The sequence below is a fragment of the Vulpes vulpes genome, chromosome 10 (assembly GCF_048418805.1).
Source record: "Vulpes vulpes isolate BD-2025 chromosome 10, VulVul3, whole genome shotgun sequence".
NCBI classification, from domain to species: domain Eukaryota; kingdom Metazoa; phylum Chordata; class Mammalia; order Carnivora; family Canidae; genus Vulpes; species Vulpes vulpes.
The window spans coordinates 21,115,089-21,132,297 of NC_132789.1; the positions used below are offsets into that span (position 1 = coordinate 21,115,089).

At 48.1% G+C, this 17,209-nt stretch overlaps 1 protein-coding gene across 1 annotated transcript in view; it reads left to right on the plus strand.

Moving 5' to 3' along the window:
• The window catches only part of MYO18B (myosin XVIIIB), a 208,846-nt gene extending 192,204 nt beyond the window's left edge, over nt 1-16,642 (plus strand). Inside the window, exons 40-41 of the mRNA XM_072722461.1 lie at nt 12,868-14,247; nt 16,421-16,642. Of these exons, the coding sequence (XP_072578562.1) occupies nt 12,868-14,235 (1,368 nt within the window). The 3' untranslated portion in view covers nt 14,236-14,247; nt 16,421-16,642. The remainder of the gene's footprint in view (nt 1-12,867; nt 14,248-16,420) is intronic.
• Nucleotides 16,643-17,209: the final 567 nt, after the last annotated feature.

Sequence of the window (17,209 nt, forward strand, 5' to 3'; positions counted from 1 at the left end):
TGATGGTCCAGAACATTTTTTAGAACTTGTGGTTCTCTGACTGAGCTCTATTTTAGTGAAGTAGAACTATTATTGAAATATACATCCTGGGGGCACCTGGATGGCTCAGTGGTTGAGCATCTGCCTTTGGCTCAGGTTGTGATTCCAGGGTCCTGGAATGGAGTCTCTCACCAGGCTCTCTGCAGGGAGCCTGCTTCTCCCTCTGCCTATGTCTCTGCCTCTCTCTCGGTGTCTCTCATAAATAAATAAATAAATAAATAAATAAATAAATAAATAAACAAACAAACAAACAAACAAATAAATAAAATCTTTTTTAAAAAAAGTAATACACATTCTGGAAAATACATCTTTATGAAATTTTAAAAAATGGGTCCCTACCTATGTAATTACTACCCAAATCAAAACCAGATCATTGCAGGTGCCCCTAAAACCTTCTTGCACCTGTTCAATACATGACCTCATCCTCCCTCAAAGGTAACCACCATCCTGACTTCTAACACTATGAATTAGATATGACTGATTTTTAAAAATTCTGTGTAAGAGGAAGTATCTGGTGGTACTCTTTGGCATCTGGCTTCTTTCTTTTAATGTTAGGTGGTTTTTAAAAAATATATATATATTATTTTAGAAAGAGGACACGAGTAGGAGGAGCAGAGGGAGAGAGAGAGAGATTCTCAAGCAGACTCCAAACTAAAATTAGAGCTGGACACAGGGCTGAGATCATGACCTGAGCTAAACAAGAATCAGATGTTAACTGACTGCATCACCCAGGCTCCCCTTTTAATATTATGAGTAACTCACATTGTTACATGTAGGGCTAATTCCCTTAACTTCTTTGCTCTATAGTCTATTACCGTGGTTCTCAAATGAGGACAATTTTGCATGCCCCCTCTCTGCCAGCAGATAGTTGGTAATGTCTGGAGATATCTTTGGTCATCATAACAGAGACAGATTCTACTGTAGAAGACCAGGATGCTGCTAATCATCCTGCAATGCATAGGACTGGCTGCAAAGAATTATCTGGTCCAAGATGTCAATTATGCTGCCATTGAGAAAACCTGGTCTATAATGTTCCTTTTTAGGAATATATAATAATGACTCATTCAGTTAGTAATAGGCAGTTAGATTGTTGCTAGCAGTTTTTTTTTTAAAGATTTATTTATTTATTTGAGAGACAGAGAGAGAGAGAGAGAGAGAGAGAGCAAGGAAGTAGGGGCAGGGGCAGAGGGAGAGAATCTCCAAGTGGACTGCTCAGTGAACGCAAAGCCTAACACAGGGCTCCATATCACGACCCATGAGATCATGACCTAAGTCAAAAAATAAGTTGGACTCTTAACTTAGGTGCCCCTCAGTTGTTTCTAGTTTAACACTATTATGGATGGCACTACTATGGGCCATCTTGTTCACATCTTTTCTTGCATGTATTTAGATTTCTGCTGGGTTTATGCCCAGGAGTAAAATTGCTGGGCCATAGGTATATTTTCAACTTTAGTAAATATTGTCAAGACAGTGGTACCAATTTATATTCCGACCAGCTGTGGATAGGGGTTCCAGTCAATCTGCATTTTTTGCTAACACTCGATTTTGTCATTTTTCTTTAAAGTTAGCTATTCTGGTAGATATTGATAGAGTCACCTTTTTGGTTTTAACTTGCATATTCCTTGTAAAGAAACCTTTTCATATGTTTATATGCTTATTGGAATACCCTGTTTGGTGAAATGTCTAATCAAGTCTTTTGCCCATGATTTTTTTTTCTTTTGGGCTGTCTCTTTTTTCTTAATTTGTAGGAGTCCTTAATATATTCTAGATATAAGTCCTTTCTTGAGTATGTGGATCCTCTTCATTTGGTGCAATGCCTTTTTCACCATCTTCTGGTTTATTTTGACAAAAAAAGTTCTTAATTTTAATGTAACTAAGCATAGAATATTTTCTTTTATGGTTGGTTCTTTTCCTATCACATTGAAAATTTATTTGCCTACTTCCAAATTATGAACATGTCCCCCTATGTTTTCTTACAAACACTGTATTGATTTAACTTTTATATCCGGATATACAATTCATCAGGAATTAATATTTATGGTATGAGGTAGAGGTTGAGATTCATTGCCATATGAATATCCAACTAGCCCTGTTGTGTATTTTTAAAGGAATCATATTTTTCACATTTTACAACCATATCATCTTCTATTAAATCAAGTGATTTTATATATATTCTAGACGCTGTTCTATTCCATTTTTCTACTTGTCCATCTTTGAGCTGATTTACCATTGCCTTAGCTAATGTAGCTTTATATGTAAGTCTTCATATCTGCATGTGCAGACTTTTTACTCCCTTTGCTAAGTAAACATTTCTTCTTTGCTTTCCATGCCTGAGAGGATATGAAGATTTCATTCAAATTTCCTTCCAGTCATAAACTTGGATTAGTTGTTCCTCAAGATCAGAAAATGACTCCAGGGACACCTGGGTGGCTCAGTGGTTGAGCATCTGCCTTTGGCTCAGGTCATGATCCCGGGGTCCTGGGATCGAGTCCTGCATTAGGCTCCTGAGCCTGCTTCTCCCTCTGCTTATGTCTCTGCCCCTCTCTCTCTGTGTGTCTTTCATAAGAGAGAAAGAAGAAAGAAGAACGAAAGAAACAGAACTCCAGAGGTAAAATGCTGGGGTCACTTCAACATACTTCTCTCTTTCCAAAATTTGACCCTTCAAGTCCTGGCTGCTTTGGTGCTCTCCAATGCCTGTAAATTTAAACTTAGCTTTTCTAGTTTTTCTAAGTGGAGATTCCCTCTGGAAAATCAAGTTTTATCATATCCAGAAAAGCTCATCTATCACAGCCAGAAACTGAATGCTGAGCTAGACTTTTTACTCTCTTTGCTAAGTAAACATTTCTTCTTTGATTTCCATGCCTAAGAGGATATGAAGATTTCATTCAAATTTCCTTCCAGTCATAAACTTGGTGAATCTACTTTCCCTGTTAGACTGTAAGCTTCTGTACTGCTAGGGCTATTGATCTTTGTATTGATGGCATCTGGGGTCATGGATTCAGTAAACGACTCTGGATGGATGTAAGGAGGGGTGGCTGGCTGGATGGCTGGATAATTTCCATCCACTTGAAACTACATTTTCATGAGGAACTGGGTCCTTTTTTGATTAAGTCTGGGTTTTTTTAATGGCTATTTCCATTGCACCACATTCCACTGAGGCAATGTCAGTGAAAAGTGAAAGAATGTATTGAAAATTTGTTAAATATGTTGAACCCAAGTTGAATCTCCAATCCAGCTAGAGATTTTAATCCCTTGACATATCCAGTTTGTTATTTCAAAACATTGTGGAAATTGTATCAGAAGGTAAAGAAGTATAGGAGTGCCTGGGTGGTTCAGTCAGTTAAGAATCTGACTCTTGATTTCGACTCAGGTTGTGATCTCAGGGCTCTGAGATTGAGCCCCACATCAGGCTCTGTGCTCAGTGGGGAGTCTCCTTGGGATTCTCTCTCTCTCCCTCTGCCCCTCCCCCTTCCCTCTCAGAAGAAGAAGAAGAAGAAGAAGGAGAAGAAGAAGAAGAAGAAGAAGAAGAAGAGGAGGAGGAGAAGGAGGAGGGGGAGGAGGAGGGGGAAGAGAAGGAGGAGGGGGAGGAGGAGGGGGAGAGGCAAGAGGAGGAGGAGGGGGAGGGGGAAGAGGAGGAGGAGGAGGAGGAGGAGGAGGAGGAGGAGGAGGAGGAGGAGGAATAGAACCAATACTTTCACTGTGTCATCAGAGTATGACCTGAGATATTCTCTTCCCTTCCAGGTATAGAATGAGTTCAGGGAAGCCCAGGTGGCTCAGCAGTTTAGCACTGCCTTCAGCCCAGGGCCTGATCCTGGAGACTCAGGATCGAGTCCCACGTCAGGCTCCCTGCATGGAGCCTGCTTCTCCCTCTGCCTGTGTCTCTGCCTCTCTCTCTCTCTCTCTCTCTCTCTGTGTGTGTGTGTGTGTGTGTGTGTGTGTGTGTCTCATGAATAAATAAATAAAATATTTAAGAGAAAAAAGAATGAGGAGTTCAAGCTAGCTGGGGTTTCAGCTCCCTTTCCATTCTGATATTCTAGAAGTTGATGAAATTCTATAGCAATGAAACAAAGCTTTTGGCTTGGGCTTAGACATGAAGCATTCACTCCAGATTGTGTGTTGGAAGTTGGCTTAGAATCTATTGTTTTTAAGCTCAGAGAAGTGGGATTGGCTGGCTGAGAAGTAGGGCTGCTGAGGTCTGAATTAACCAGCTAGAGGAGTCAGATGGAGCCCTTTTGTTCATTCTTTCTACATTTCCACATGCTCCCCCTCCCTCTACACCTCCATTCCTTCATTCTTTCCCATCAGTGAACTTTCCTTGAGATGCTTTTCTAGATACCAGGGATTTGTAGCAGAATAATCCATTCTAGTTCATAATAATCTTGTTAGGGGTTATAAATAAGTCAACAAGCAATTGCGATCCACAACGATGGGGAAGCACAGGGGCTGTGGAAGCCAAAGGAGACACCTCACCCAGCCTGGGAGATGAGGGAAGGCTTTCTGGAGAAGGCTACAGTTGGTCTGAACATTGAAGGATGAGGAAAGATGTTTGTTTTGCTTTTTTGTGTGTGTGGGTTTTATTGTAACATAGAATAGTGGTTCTTCCAAATCACCTGTAAGTGTCACTCACCCTCTCTTTGTGTCCTTCCTACCTTCTTTCTTCTTATATATTCCTACTCCAGAAATATCTGGGCACCATCCATTCTATTAGCTTCCACCTTAATTTGACAATGACCAATGTTTTGTGTATACACTTCATTTCTTCATTTCATTTAGTTCCTTTTATACTTCTATCCATATCTTCTATCCATATCCATATCTATGGATCTTCTATCCATATCCATATCTAAACACATTTTTTAAATACTAAACAATGTGAAAGTAAGTTGAAAACATCATGGCAGTTCTCCTTCAAATACTTTCCCAACTTTCTCCTAAGAAGGACATTTCCTAACTACTACAGCACTCTCCCATCTAAGAAAATGAAACAAACCAATAAGATCATCCAAGATCCCAACATCTATATTACCCCCAATATCCTAAAACTGTCTATATCGCTGTATCCTAACAAAGATATTCATTGCATTTGGTTGTTCTGTTTCTTTAATCTCTCTTCTTAAAAAAAAATATTAGAATTTCTTTGGGGGGGAGTTTTAAGAAGGATTACAGAAAAATTAAGGGGTACCCATATACCTCCTCTCTTCCCACACACAGTTTTCCCTCTTTTATTCCCATCTTTGGTTAGCCTTTATTCTCTTGAAACTAGAATAGCCCCTCATCTCCTCTTCATCACACTGAAATGGGTGTGGGTGTGTGTGTGTGTGAGCGCACGCGTGCATGGGTGTGTTTTAATAGAGTATCAGGGATGGTTCTGATGGGCAACTGCATTCAAAAATAGCTGGTCCTAGTACCTGGGACCAAGTAGAATGTAGGGGTGAGGCCAAAGCAAAGTCTCCTGGTGCACAAAAGGTAGGCAGACAGGCATCTACTGAGGGCGGGTCACTGGATTGCTTTTGCCCCAGTGTCAAGGACTCAGCAGCCACTTAAGATCAGAGTCAACAGCAAGGAAGACTTGGGGAGTTATCTTGTCTCATAGAAACCATCATGAAGAATATAGGATATAGGATCAAGATATCAAGAAGATAGGATATTTAGAGTCTGTTTCCTGTCTCAAGTCTTTGTACCTTCCCTCCAGGAGTAACCAGGCTCATTGCAGTTGAGCATGCTTCTTTGGTTATCCTACTCCATGGCTTTCTCCTTGTTTTGAGTCTTCCAACTGGATAGCCTTTCTCATCCTTGGTTTCCTTGTCTGTGAGATTTAGATGATCAGCTCTTGCTTGCCAAGGGTTTTGCAGATTAAATAAGCTCATAACTTGGCAGGGTTGGGGGGGGAGGGATGGTGATCCCTTTCTGGTGCTTAGCATGTCTTCCTTGATATCCCTGCCCAAACCCTACCCCCCCTTCCGAAGCCTCACTCAACCCCAATGTCCCCCAGAAGGCCAAGTACACAGGCCCTGGCACCTCTCTCCCTTGCCAACCTCCTGCTGCAATTACCCTGAGGCTCAATTTACCCAGAACTTTTGTCCTACTGACCTTTCTTTGCGGGTTTATCCAGTTGCCACTTCTACCATGTGCTCTCCAGGAAGGAAAGGTGTCCTCTGCTGCCGTGAGCTCAGCCTAGCATTGTATACAGTCAGACTGAGAGGAAACTCTTGGCTCTGCTACTTCCTCAGCAAGCCTACATGCCTCTCCCAGTCTCGGTTTCCTCATCTGTAAAATAGGCCAGTAAAGGGTAGGAGAGCGAGCAGCCAAGAGACATGGATCCTGGAATTGGACTCCTTGGCTTAAATCCATGTTCTCCCACGTATTACATGGCAAGTTGCGTATCCTTCTGAGCCTCATTTGTGAAATGCGAAGATTACGATAGTGGATTATAATAGAAGACTATTGTGAAGATAAAATCAAGGAGTTTCTGCAAAACCTAAAGGCACAGGCTACAGTAGCGATTATGCAGAATTCAGCTGCACCCTATAGGGACTTAATAAATGTCTCACGTTCCTACCACATCTCGCACGGTTGCCGGCACCATATCAATGTTTATTACAGATTACCCACTGTTGTGTTGGCCTTGGTCACAAAACCTTCAGGTCATTGTAAAAGCACATCTGGTTTCCCATCCCAGGCCTCGCTAGTATTAGAACATCTATACATTTTTAATTTCCTCTTGAATTTCAGGGTGCGGATGAAGAATGGGGGTGACAGCACATCTCGGGGGATGATTCATGGTGTCATTAAGTCTGCATCCAGTTTCCTATAGCTACAGTTGGCTCAGGCTCTGCCCAGACTCAGACCTGGGAATTATTTTTGCTGTGTAATGATGTCAAATCTGGTGAATCCCATATCTCTCCTTGACTTGGACCTCACTTTTTCTGGTTCATTATGTCTCAGTGGACATTGAAAAATATAAACATGTAGATATGAGTTCAACTAGTTGAGGTTTCCACTCAGCTTTCTACCTGGAGGGTGTAGGATGTCATGGAAGGAAAAGGCAAGAGGTTCAGATCTGGCTCACCAGGGTTCAAATCCAGGCTTTGCCACTTAGTAGTGTGACCTTGAGTAAATGGCTTCTACCAGTGAGACTCAATTTCCTCATCTGAAAGATGGGGCAAGGATTCTGATTCTGATGAGATCGTGCATACAAATCACATGCATATAGAGGTCCTTTTTCATTCTTCACCTGATATTCATGGAGTGTCTACTCATGTGGTAAAATGCTGGAGCCGCATTCACAGGATAGCCTGGCAGGAACAGGAGTGTGGACCCTGCTGAGACACATGTCTCCGCAGCTGGTTCATTCTGCCACCCAACAGACCACTTTGATATGCTTGTCCTTCTTCTGTACTGCTCAGATCAGGGTCATATATAGCAACTGCTTGTTCTTGAACCTCTGCCCTCAGTCTGGGGCCTTCTCTAGCCCTGATGGGCAGGGCCATTAAAGAAAAACAATCAAACAAGCATTAAGATTTGTAAACATACATTTACTAAGAGCAGCATTTTGAACCGAATAAGTAACACATGCATGTTGAAGTGCACCACTCTTCACCTTGCATGGAGTGCTGGGGGCAAGTGGAGGTAGACCCGGAAAACACTCACAGGAACTGGCTATACCGATCATATATGTCCTCTCTGATGCCTCACAGATCCCTGTGAGATAGGGCATTATCATTCCCACTCTTCCAGCTGAGCAAGTTCCAGCTCTACACGAGACCTGGCTGGGCCAGAACAGAGCCATGATTTTAATCTGGACCTGTCTGCCTCTGAAGCCCATTTTCCTAGCCTAGGAGGTTAGAAAATGCAAATCCCAGTACATCTGGATGTTCATATCCTCATCTCCCTAATAAACCTTCAGAAGGTTAAGCCACTAACACAGCATTTTCATGTATATTCTTTTCTTCATCAATTCACTTAATAAACATCAATTGGGCACCTACTAGGTGGTAGGCACTAGAGCTTAACTCACTCATCCAACACACAGTAATTAAGTATCTATTAGGTGCCAGAGCACTGGCATTTCATTCATTAATTGAGCACATGTTTGTGGAGCAGCTACAGTGTGCTAGGATGCCGTTCTTGGCACTGGAGGATGGGGCAGTGAATATGACAGACAAAACCCCTGCCCCTTGGAGACCTTAATTCCACGACATTGCAACATTGACCTGATTTCCCACATTTCATAGCTGAGGACACTGAGGCTAAGAGATAGGTGACTGTCCCAAGGCCATGTGATTGGTGAGTGGCAGAAGCAAACCAAGCTTCAAGTGACAAATGTTATCTGGACAAGGTGACATAGAAAAAACTGTTAATTCTGTATCACATGCAGGGCTCAAAGGAAGTTTACAGAAGACAGTGCTACTGGCCGTGGGGTCATCTCTCCTGGGATTGGAACCCCACCTCTGTCACTTCCACTCATGTGTGCTTGGGGAGGTCACCACCCCCCTTGCTGTGCTAGAAGGTCATAAATCCTATCTCTGGAGTTGCTATAAAGATTATAAATGAACTTGGCTGGCAGCTCCAGGAGAGCAGGAGGCCCATCGGATTGGTCTCTCTTGTAGGCATGGCATTCAGCACAGTGCCTGGCACACAGTAGGTGCCCAGCCTAGAGGTGCCTATTTCAATGACAACTGACTACCCCCTCCACTCAGTTATGGGACCAGCCTGGTGTTGTGGCTAGATTCTCAGGGATGCCTGCTGGCTCCTTTCAGCAAGTATTCTAGAGAGCTATTGCTCTTCTGATAGACTAAAGGCCAGACAGCAGAAGTTCCCAAGATGCTTCTGGAATCTCTTCTTAGAGAAACAGCATGTCCCTGCCTAACATTTGTCCATACCTGTCTCCCAGTAACTCAGAAAAACTTCTATCCATTATCGCTCGCCCTGGCCAAGGTTCTGGGAGGCAGGCACAGCAACATCTTGATTATCTGTCATCCATCTATCATGCGATGCTGATGGAGGAGAGTTCTATCTGAACCAAGCTGTCCAGTAAGGACAACTGGGGAAAAAATGAGTCTTCCCAGGTCCGTGGATGAAAACAGCAGGCTGGTTTGAAATATCCAAAGCCGCCTCAGAAATGGAGAGGACCTTCCCGCCTCAAAGGGCAGAACTGGGACCCTCCCCTGAAGCCTACAAGAGGGTGTCTGCATTCACATTAAATCCTGCGGTGTGCGCACAGAATGGAGTTGGATGCAAGGAACTTCCGTACTTTGAGTGGAAATGCAGACGGGAAATAGACACCGGCATCGCAGAGACGTGGGTGGACTTCCGAATGGCAGATCCAGGAGGCAGTCCTCAGCCACCACTCCTTTCTTTCTCTGCTGCTGCCCTGCCCTCCCCTTCCCTGTGTCTCCTACTGCCCTCTCCTTCTATCCCCTCCCCCTTCCCTGTCCAGCTCCCCAGGGGTCTACGAGCTTGGCTCGAGGTCCTGTTTCCACCCACCAGCTGAGGCTCTGACTGCACCAGACAACCCCAGGAAAGCGGGACCCAGCCCACCCCACCCCCAGAACACTGGGCCCTTGGGCTCCTCGGTGCAGCTCAGTGACCACCAGGCTGGGACACTTTGGCTTGCACCCCTTAAGGAAGGTGCTGCTTCTGGCGGGTCTTGGGGAAGGCAGTCAGGTCTGTCAGGTCTGGGGGATCTGGGCGTCCCCATGGGTCCGTCCCAGTGATCCTGTGCCGGGGGTCCTGGACACCAGCTCTCCCACCCTGGGGCCTCCAGGCCCCTGCTCCTGGGCTGCTGGTGGCCTGCTGTGCCCCCCAACCCATCCCTCCTTGGGTCAAAGATGAGGAGGGCAGATCCTCCCCTGCAGCCTGCACCTCTTCCCCACGACCCCTTGTCCCCACCTTTGCCATCAGACACCCTCCTCCTTCCCCTCCTCCCCCTGCACTCCAGCCCCCATCCCTTCTCACCACAGCTGCTCACTTGCCTGTTTGCCTGCTTCCCACTTCCTTCTGCCCTTCCTCCCCTTCTCCTGTCCTTCTAGGTCCTTTTCCTTGTAGACCTATTTCCAAGGTAGACTTGATTCAGTTCAACATTTACTGAGCAGCTGCTGTGAGCTGGGCTCGGTGCCAAGTCAGGGGGAGCGGGGACGAGAGCCTGCACAGTCCTGACAGAATGGCTGGTGGGTGGGGGCTCCCCAACTCCTCTCTTTTTGCTTTTTTCTACTTCTTCTTCCTTCCTTCCTCCTCCTCCTTCTTAAACCTCCTCCTTCTTCCTTCTTTACACCTCTTCCTCCTCCTCCCCTTCTTCCTACTCCCCTCCCTCCCCTTTCTCCTCTTCTTCCCTTCCTCCTCCTTCTCCCCATCTTCCCCTCTTCCCCTTCTTCTCCTCCTCCCCTTCTTCCTCCTCCCCCTTTCCTCCTTTCCACCTCCTTCCTCCCCTTTCCTCCTTCTCCTCCTCCCCTCCCTCCTCCTCCCCCCTTCCTCCTCTTAACTCCTCTTTCATCCCTCTCCCCATGCCCTGTCCTGGCACCCACAGACAGCACTCAAGGTGGGAGCTGGGGTGAGTGGGGTATCAGCACCCCAGGAGACTCAGGGACAGGAGCCTAAATCCCGCCATCCCCACATGACAGGTGATGGATGGGCCTGAGCACCTGAGACACATTCATCAATGCCCACCTCCCTTCGGGGCCAAGGCAGGACAGAAATGACTTTTGTTGGCTCTGGTGGTAGCCCTTGCCCCTGGCAGCTCCGAGCTGTTTATTTTTAAAAATCAATAAATAAAAATAAAAAGTAAAGATAAAGCAAAGAGCGGGAAGGCTGTCTCGCCATGTGCTCGGGGAGGGATTCCAAGGCAATGATATTGACCACAAACCTTCGGGTCCTCATAAAGGGGGCACTCCAGCCCACGTCCAGTGGTGACAGAGCTGGAAGGTGACAGCCAAGAAACGGGAAAGGAGGCAGATGCTCTTGGCAAATGGTGTGGCTGCTGTCTTAGCACATGGGGACCAAGCTTTCTCAGGAACAATGAGCAGCCAGGTCACCTGCTCACTCACTCCTCTGCTCATCCCTCCTGGAGCTTGAACTGAGGCTTTCACGGAGTCCAGCTGTGGATTAGGCTCGAGATTCAGAGATTCCTAGGAGTCTTTAGGATCACCATGAGCTGTTTGTGATCCATGATGCACAGCTGTTAGTTATTGGTTCTTAGTTATTCATCTTGCCCCCATTCTTTGAGGAGCTAGGTGCCAGCCATCGTGCCCCAGCGCTTTTCTTTCATTCCTGTGACTTCACATGTCAGCACCATGCCTGCATGCATCTCTTGCAGACTGGAAGCTGGATGGGCTTGTTCAAGACAGGAGGCTGGGAAACGAGTGGGGAGCATGCCTCTGCCAGAGAAGTCTGGAGGATGGGGAAGAGAGTGGGTGATAGAGGTAGCTCACCTAGACCACCACCTTGACCCTGTGGTCACCCCCATCATGACCATAACTTTGACCTTCCACCTAGCTGACCAAGGGAAGAAGGAGAAGCAGCTGAACACAGCCAGCCCTGTGCCCGTCGCTCATGGAACTCTGTAACAGAGCATCATTGCCATGGTGACCTCCCACAAGCCAAGGTCCAGGGAGGCTCCTGCTAACCCCAGAAGAGAGAGCCATATGGGAAGGTTGAAGCTTTGGCTTTGGGAGCTCAGGAAGGCAGGGTCTATCTAGGTCCCTACCCATGTCCCTAGAAAGGACCCTGATCCCCTTACCCCGTCTGTACCTTCCTATCGATCTGGGTATCCCCTCTAGGGACCATCGGCTTGGCTCCCTGAACAGATTAAAAAGCACTTTGGGTCATTGTGGTCCTCTCTTTTCCTTCTAAACTGTCCCGTGTGGTCGAGGTGGAAATGGTGATATCATACCACAGCGAGCAAGAAGCCCTCCCCAGAGTCTTGTGCCAGAATCCCAACCACCCCTTATGTAAAGGGGGCTGAATCCCATTGTTACAGTTGGAGCAAGAGTGTAGAGAAGCAGGATAATGATGAGAAACCTGCCTGAACATGGCCCTTGGCTATAATCAGGCCCCAGCCCCTGACTTTGTCCGCCATGCCAAAGCTCTGACATTCATCCCCCTTTTGCTTTCTCATAAATTATAAAACTTTGCCATGGATGAGAAGGGGGTCATTTCTCTTAGGGGGAGGACAAATGGGTTTTATTTATTAAAGGAATGGTTGATGGACTCCGGTCTCTCTCCTGTAAAGATGCCCTTTATTTTATAGTCTATAATTTCACCTCGCTGCAAGGCTCCTACTTTTCAGAGGGGGAGTGTTCTTGGCTCAGCTGCTACAAAATGCCTCTGCATCAGAGCCAAGCCTGGTATAGTCCCGGAATAGAAACCGTCTGTCCTCTTGTGTATAGACTTGGTTTCGTGTCTATTTTATGAAAATCTTTCCCTTTTGGGGGGACTGTGTTTTTACCTCCACCTCATAAGATAATCAAGGGTGTTGTGGAGCACCTCCACTGAGACGTATTTGGGTCACTGACTCTCAGAAGCCCTGCGTGGTGTAGGGCCTTCCTCTGGGCTTGGCCCTAAATAAATAAATAGCCCCCCACGAATCCCCCTCGAGTCTTCAAGAAGTAAACCACTTATTTTGCAGCAGGTTCTGGGATGGCAGGTCCTATCGTGTCAGATATGATGGCTCATAAATCCAAGTCACCTGTCCTAACTGCAGTTTTAATCCACTCACATGTGCTTAGCTGGGTTTAATTTTGGCAGAAATTGCATTTCGGAAAGCAACAAGAAATCACTTACATGGCTTGAATTTGTGCATTAAATGATTCTGTTCATTTGAGAGTGTGGTAGGGGTGGTGTGTCCAAAGAAAAATAGTATTAGCGCCTATGCTGAGCGGCTCTCACACCAGTTGCACAGATTGTATGATGCGTTGCATGGTTTCCACTGACCGCATGCATGTGTCTTCCTGGCGCAGGATGAACGAGGAAGCCGGGGATGCAGAGAGGTCCCAGGCGGCGTCCGCCCTGAGCAGAGCCCGGACGGTGCAGAGCCAGACCTCGGGGGACAAGTCTGTTTCTCCCCTCTGCCTCCGACGGCAAAAGTACTACCATCTGGGGGACGGCGACGAGCGTGGTGGGCAGAGAAAGTCCACGGAGAGATTGGGAGCGCGGTCTTCTTCCCCGGCTTCTCGGAGCGCAGACACGTCCCCAGTGTCTCGGGAAAAGCTGCCCAGTCCCTCGGCAGCCCTGTCGGAGTTTGTGGAGGGTCTCCGGAGGAAGAGAGCTCAGAGGGGCCAGGGGTCCCCACTGGGCCTGGAGGACTGGCCCACTCTACCCATTTACCAGACCACTGGGGCCTCCACGCTACGGAGGGCCAGGGCGGGCAGCGACGCCGGAGACCTCTCGCTGGGGCCTGGGGCCAAGGCAGCAGCCCCGGAGCCCCAGGGCGCCTGCGGGACGTCGTCAGCCGGGCTCCTGCGGTCCACCAGCCTGAAATGCATCTCTTCCCAGGGCACGGAGGGCACCCCCCTGCTGCCTGAGAAGCTGAAGACCCGGTTCAGCTCCTGTGAGTCCCTGTTCGAATCGGGGCAGAACGTGGGGAGAAAACTGAGCTCCCCAAGCACAGCCAGGGGCACGCTCTTGTCACCCACACTGCGCCCTCGGAGGCGCTGCCTGGAGTCCTCACTCGAAGATGCCGGCTGTCCAGACCTGGGGAAGGAGCCACTCGTCTTCCAGAACCGCCAGTTTGCCCACCTAATGGGGGAATCCCTCGACAGCGATCCGTTCACCTGGAAGGTCCCAAGCCTCAACTACGAACGCAAGACCAAAGTGGATTTCGATGACTTCCTCCCGGCCATCCGGAGGCCTGAGACTCCTGTGTCCTTGACCAGAGCTGCCAAAGGGGGTCCAGACAGTCCACGGCGTTCACTCATCCACTTTGAGACAGAGGAGGCCGACCGGAACGTTCTCTCAGGGATCAAGACCATTTTGAAAAAGAGTCCGGAGTCCAAGGAGGACCCTGCTCACCTCTCTGATTCGTCGTCCTCCTCCAGCTCCATCGTGTCTTTCAAAAGCGCCGATAGTATCAAGAGCCGACCAAGGATGCCACGGCTAGAGGGTGATGGTGGCGAGCAAACGTCCCCCGAGCACAGAGAGCCGGGGGTGGGGACAAAAGACGAGGATGTGGAGAGCATAATGAAGAAATACCTCCAGAAGTAGGAGCCAGTACAGGTAAAAAGCAACGGGCGGGGGCTGTTCTGGGGGGAGTGAACACCAAATAGCCCGCCCAGGCCTGCCAGCCTGGAGAAAACCTGTCGCTGCCACTGCCTTCCACGCTGTGAGTGATTTCAGAGACGACGGGCTTTAGAAGTTTTTGCAGAAATAATGAGTTGCTGCATCCAAAGCGCTCTACTAGGTGCCACTGACTCCTTAGTACTTCAAAATGCAGACCCATCAGAAAGCCAGAGGGTCCTGTGGGGCAATGCTAAAGAAGGTTCTGGGTCTTCGGTTTCCCCACTCTTGTCTTGTCTCTCCAGGCCTCCATTCCACCTGGAGCTGGAGGAGCCGTGGTGGTGCTTTGTCCACATTAATGACGGCAGATCTTGTGAGCTAGGCTCAGGCCAGGGTAGGAGGGGCTCTGGGAATAGTGGAGTCCAACTCTTGCATTAAATATCCAGAGAGAAACTGAGGCCCCAGGTAAGGGTTGGCAGAAGGGGAAGGAGCGAGGGCAAAGGTCCCAGAGCAGCAATGGGAGAAGTAGGGCTGCTCCCTGCCTTCTCTCCTACCCCAGTGCTAACCCTGGAACTTCTCCAGACTGAAGGTAAGAAGAGGAATCCATTGCTCATAATGGCTTACATTTGTTGGGTGTACATATCAAACAGGTGAGTTAAGATCCACAGTCACCCCCAAAAGGAGGTTAGTATGATTTATTCCCATTTCACACATTGGCAAACTGAGTCAAAGAGGTCAAGCCACTTGTATGAAGTCACCCAGGTGGAACTGGCATTCAAAACTCCAGAATTCCCACTGGTGACCCCAATACATGTTCCAAGCATGCACAGGAGTAAATGCAGAGCCTCCGTGACGGAGCTGGATCTTTAAAGAAGTTGCCTCCCTCGACATCACAACCATCTACACTTAAAGGGATGTTGGAACTCCCCAACTCCAACCTCCCCAGTAAAACAAATGAAGGAGACCTCAAGATCAAGGCCCCTCCCTGCCACAAAGTGAGTCTGCTGCCAACCCAGCCACCTTGACCTCCAGTTTTGTGCTCTTTGCCCTGACGCAGGGCTGGCCCCTGACAAGTCCTCCCAGAGCACATTTCAAACCTTGGGGCTCCGGGCATTTCCAGTTCACAGCTCCAGGCTGAAAGGCAAAGCCAGTTAGGGGAAAGCTGGGCATCAGAGGAGGACGTGTGAGCACCTCCCTCCTGGTCCAGACACAAGGCGAACCCTCTGCCCAGTAATAACGTGCGGCCTCCAGAGATCTCTTAGCCACTGAACTGGAAGCAGCTCCAGGCCTTGCCTCCCTCCCCAGCCCCCCTTCCAGAGGCCCCCTGGACCCAAGCGAGCCACCTGGCCTCCACTTCCATAGACCTGCTACTTCGAGAGCCACCCTCAGCCCATCAAAAAGCCATTGCCCCCTCTGTGAAGATGGGCTTGGACTGTATCAGAGCAAATTAATTTGACTTAACATGGCCTTCTCTCTGCTCTCAATTACCGGGAAGAGATGTGATATTCATTTACATTATTATGCTCTCGGGGACACAGAAAGCAGTTTCAAAGGCCAAGTAAAGGGCACACGTCCATAAGGAGAACAGTTCTTAGCAGAAGTCATCACAGAACATCTTGTCTCTGCCATTTTTTTTTTTAAACTCAAGTCCTCCCTCCCAGCGGTGCTCACCGTGATAACAGAGCACCTGCCAAAAAAATCCTCCACGCTGGAGGCTTGAACTGAACAACACAGCCCCGGCCCCCATAAGGCAAATGTATTAGGGGATTCAGAACCAAGCAAGCTCCCTCAAAGCTCACGTCTTCCTTGTAACTGGCCATGAGATCTCAGGCAAGTGATGTGACCTGGCCAAGCACCTGTGTCCACACCTCAAGGGCAGGGCAAATAATACCACCCCCCAAAGTAACACTGTGAGTTCGATGTGAGTGCCAGACATCCCCACCCTCAGGGAAGTGTCATTTTGTGCCGAGCTCGGACATTTGGCCCTTTGGGAGCTGTATCCTACGTGTGTCTCCACTCGTTCCCCTTCTGCTGCCTACGATCCTTCATTCCTCTGGGAACGGGTGGTGTCTCTGCAGGAGTGTCACCTGGGGATTTGGGACACCAGGGCCTCCACCCCCAAAACACACCTCCTGCAACCCATTGATCCACTCTGACCTGCGTTTGTTTACAGCCTCCTGAGATGTACTGCCGTCGAAGACTTCCTGACTCCATAACTGGGGAGAGAGAGAGAGAGAGAGAGACCAGCCAGACCTCCCCCAGGGACCCTCAGTCCAGAGCCAGCCAGCATGGCTGTGCTTGAGAGGCAAGAGGGGCCCAGCAGGAGGCATATCCCTCAGGCATGGGGATCCCAGCATGCTTGGTCTGTACAAAATAAAGTCATGGCTCCTTGACATCCATGTTTCCTCTCTGTTCTGTGATCATGGGACTCTGGAGGTTTCTACAGGGACGGAGGGGGGCCAGCACGGGTAGAAGGGTTCCAAGGAATGGGATCAGCCCAAACTGTTTGTAGTTTTGAGTGCATACTGCTATTTCTCTCCCCTACATAACTCCAGGCAATGGCTTTACTCATCTTCCCTTGGCTGAGTCAACTCAAGTGCCACCTCCTCCAGGAAGTCTTCCCTGATACATCGAACTGAAATAAATGCTCTTTCTCCATTCGCCCTTAATTCTTCTCTTTACCTCTATCATGGTTTCCTTGTCTGTCTGCATTGTGTATATATGTGTGGGCAAGAAATTTGGATGAATGAATGAATGAACGAACCAACTGAAAAAGTTAAGGAACTTTATCGTGTAACACACCGACATGAATGCATCCCCACAAACGTGCACCCGTATCAGCCCTCAAGAACCTGTGAGCGTCTGCTCAGAGCCCACCACGCACACGCAAATACGCGCATGTACCACACACTACACTTGTCTAGGCACGTCTACAGCTTGGATACCTGCTTATTCAACACTC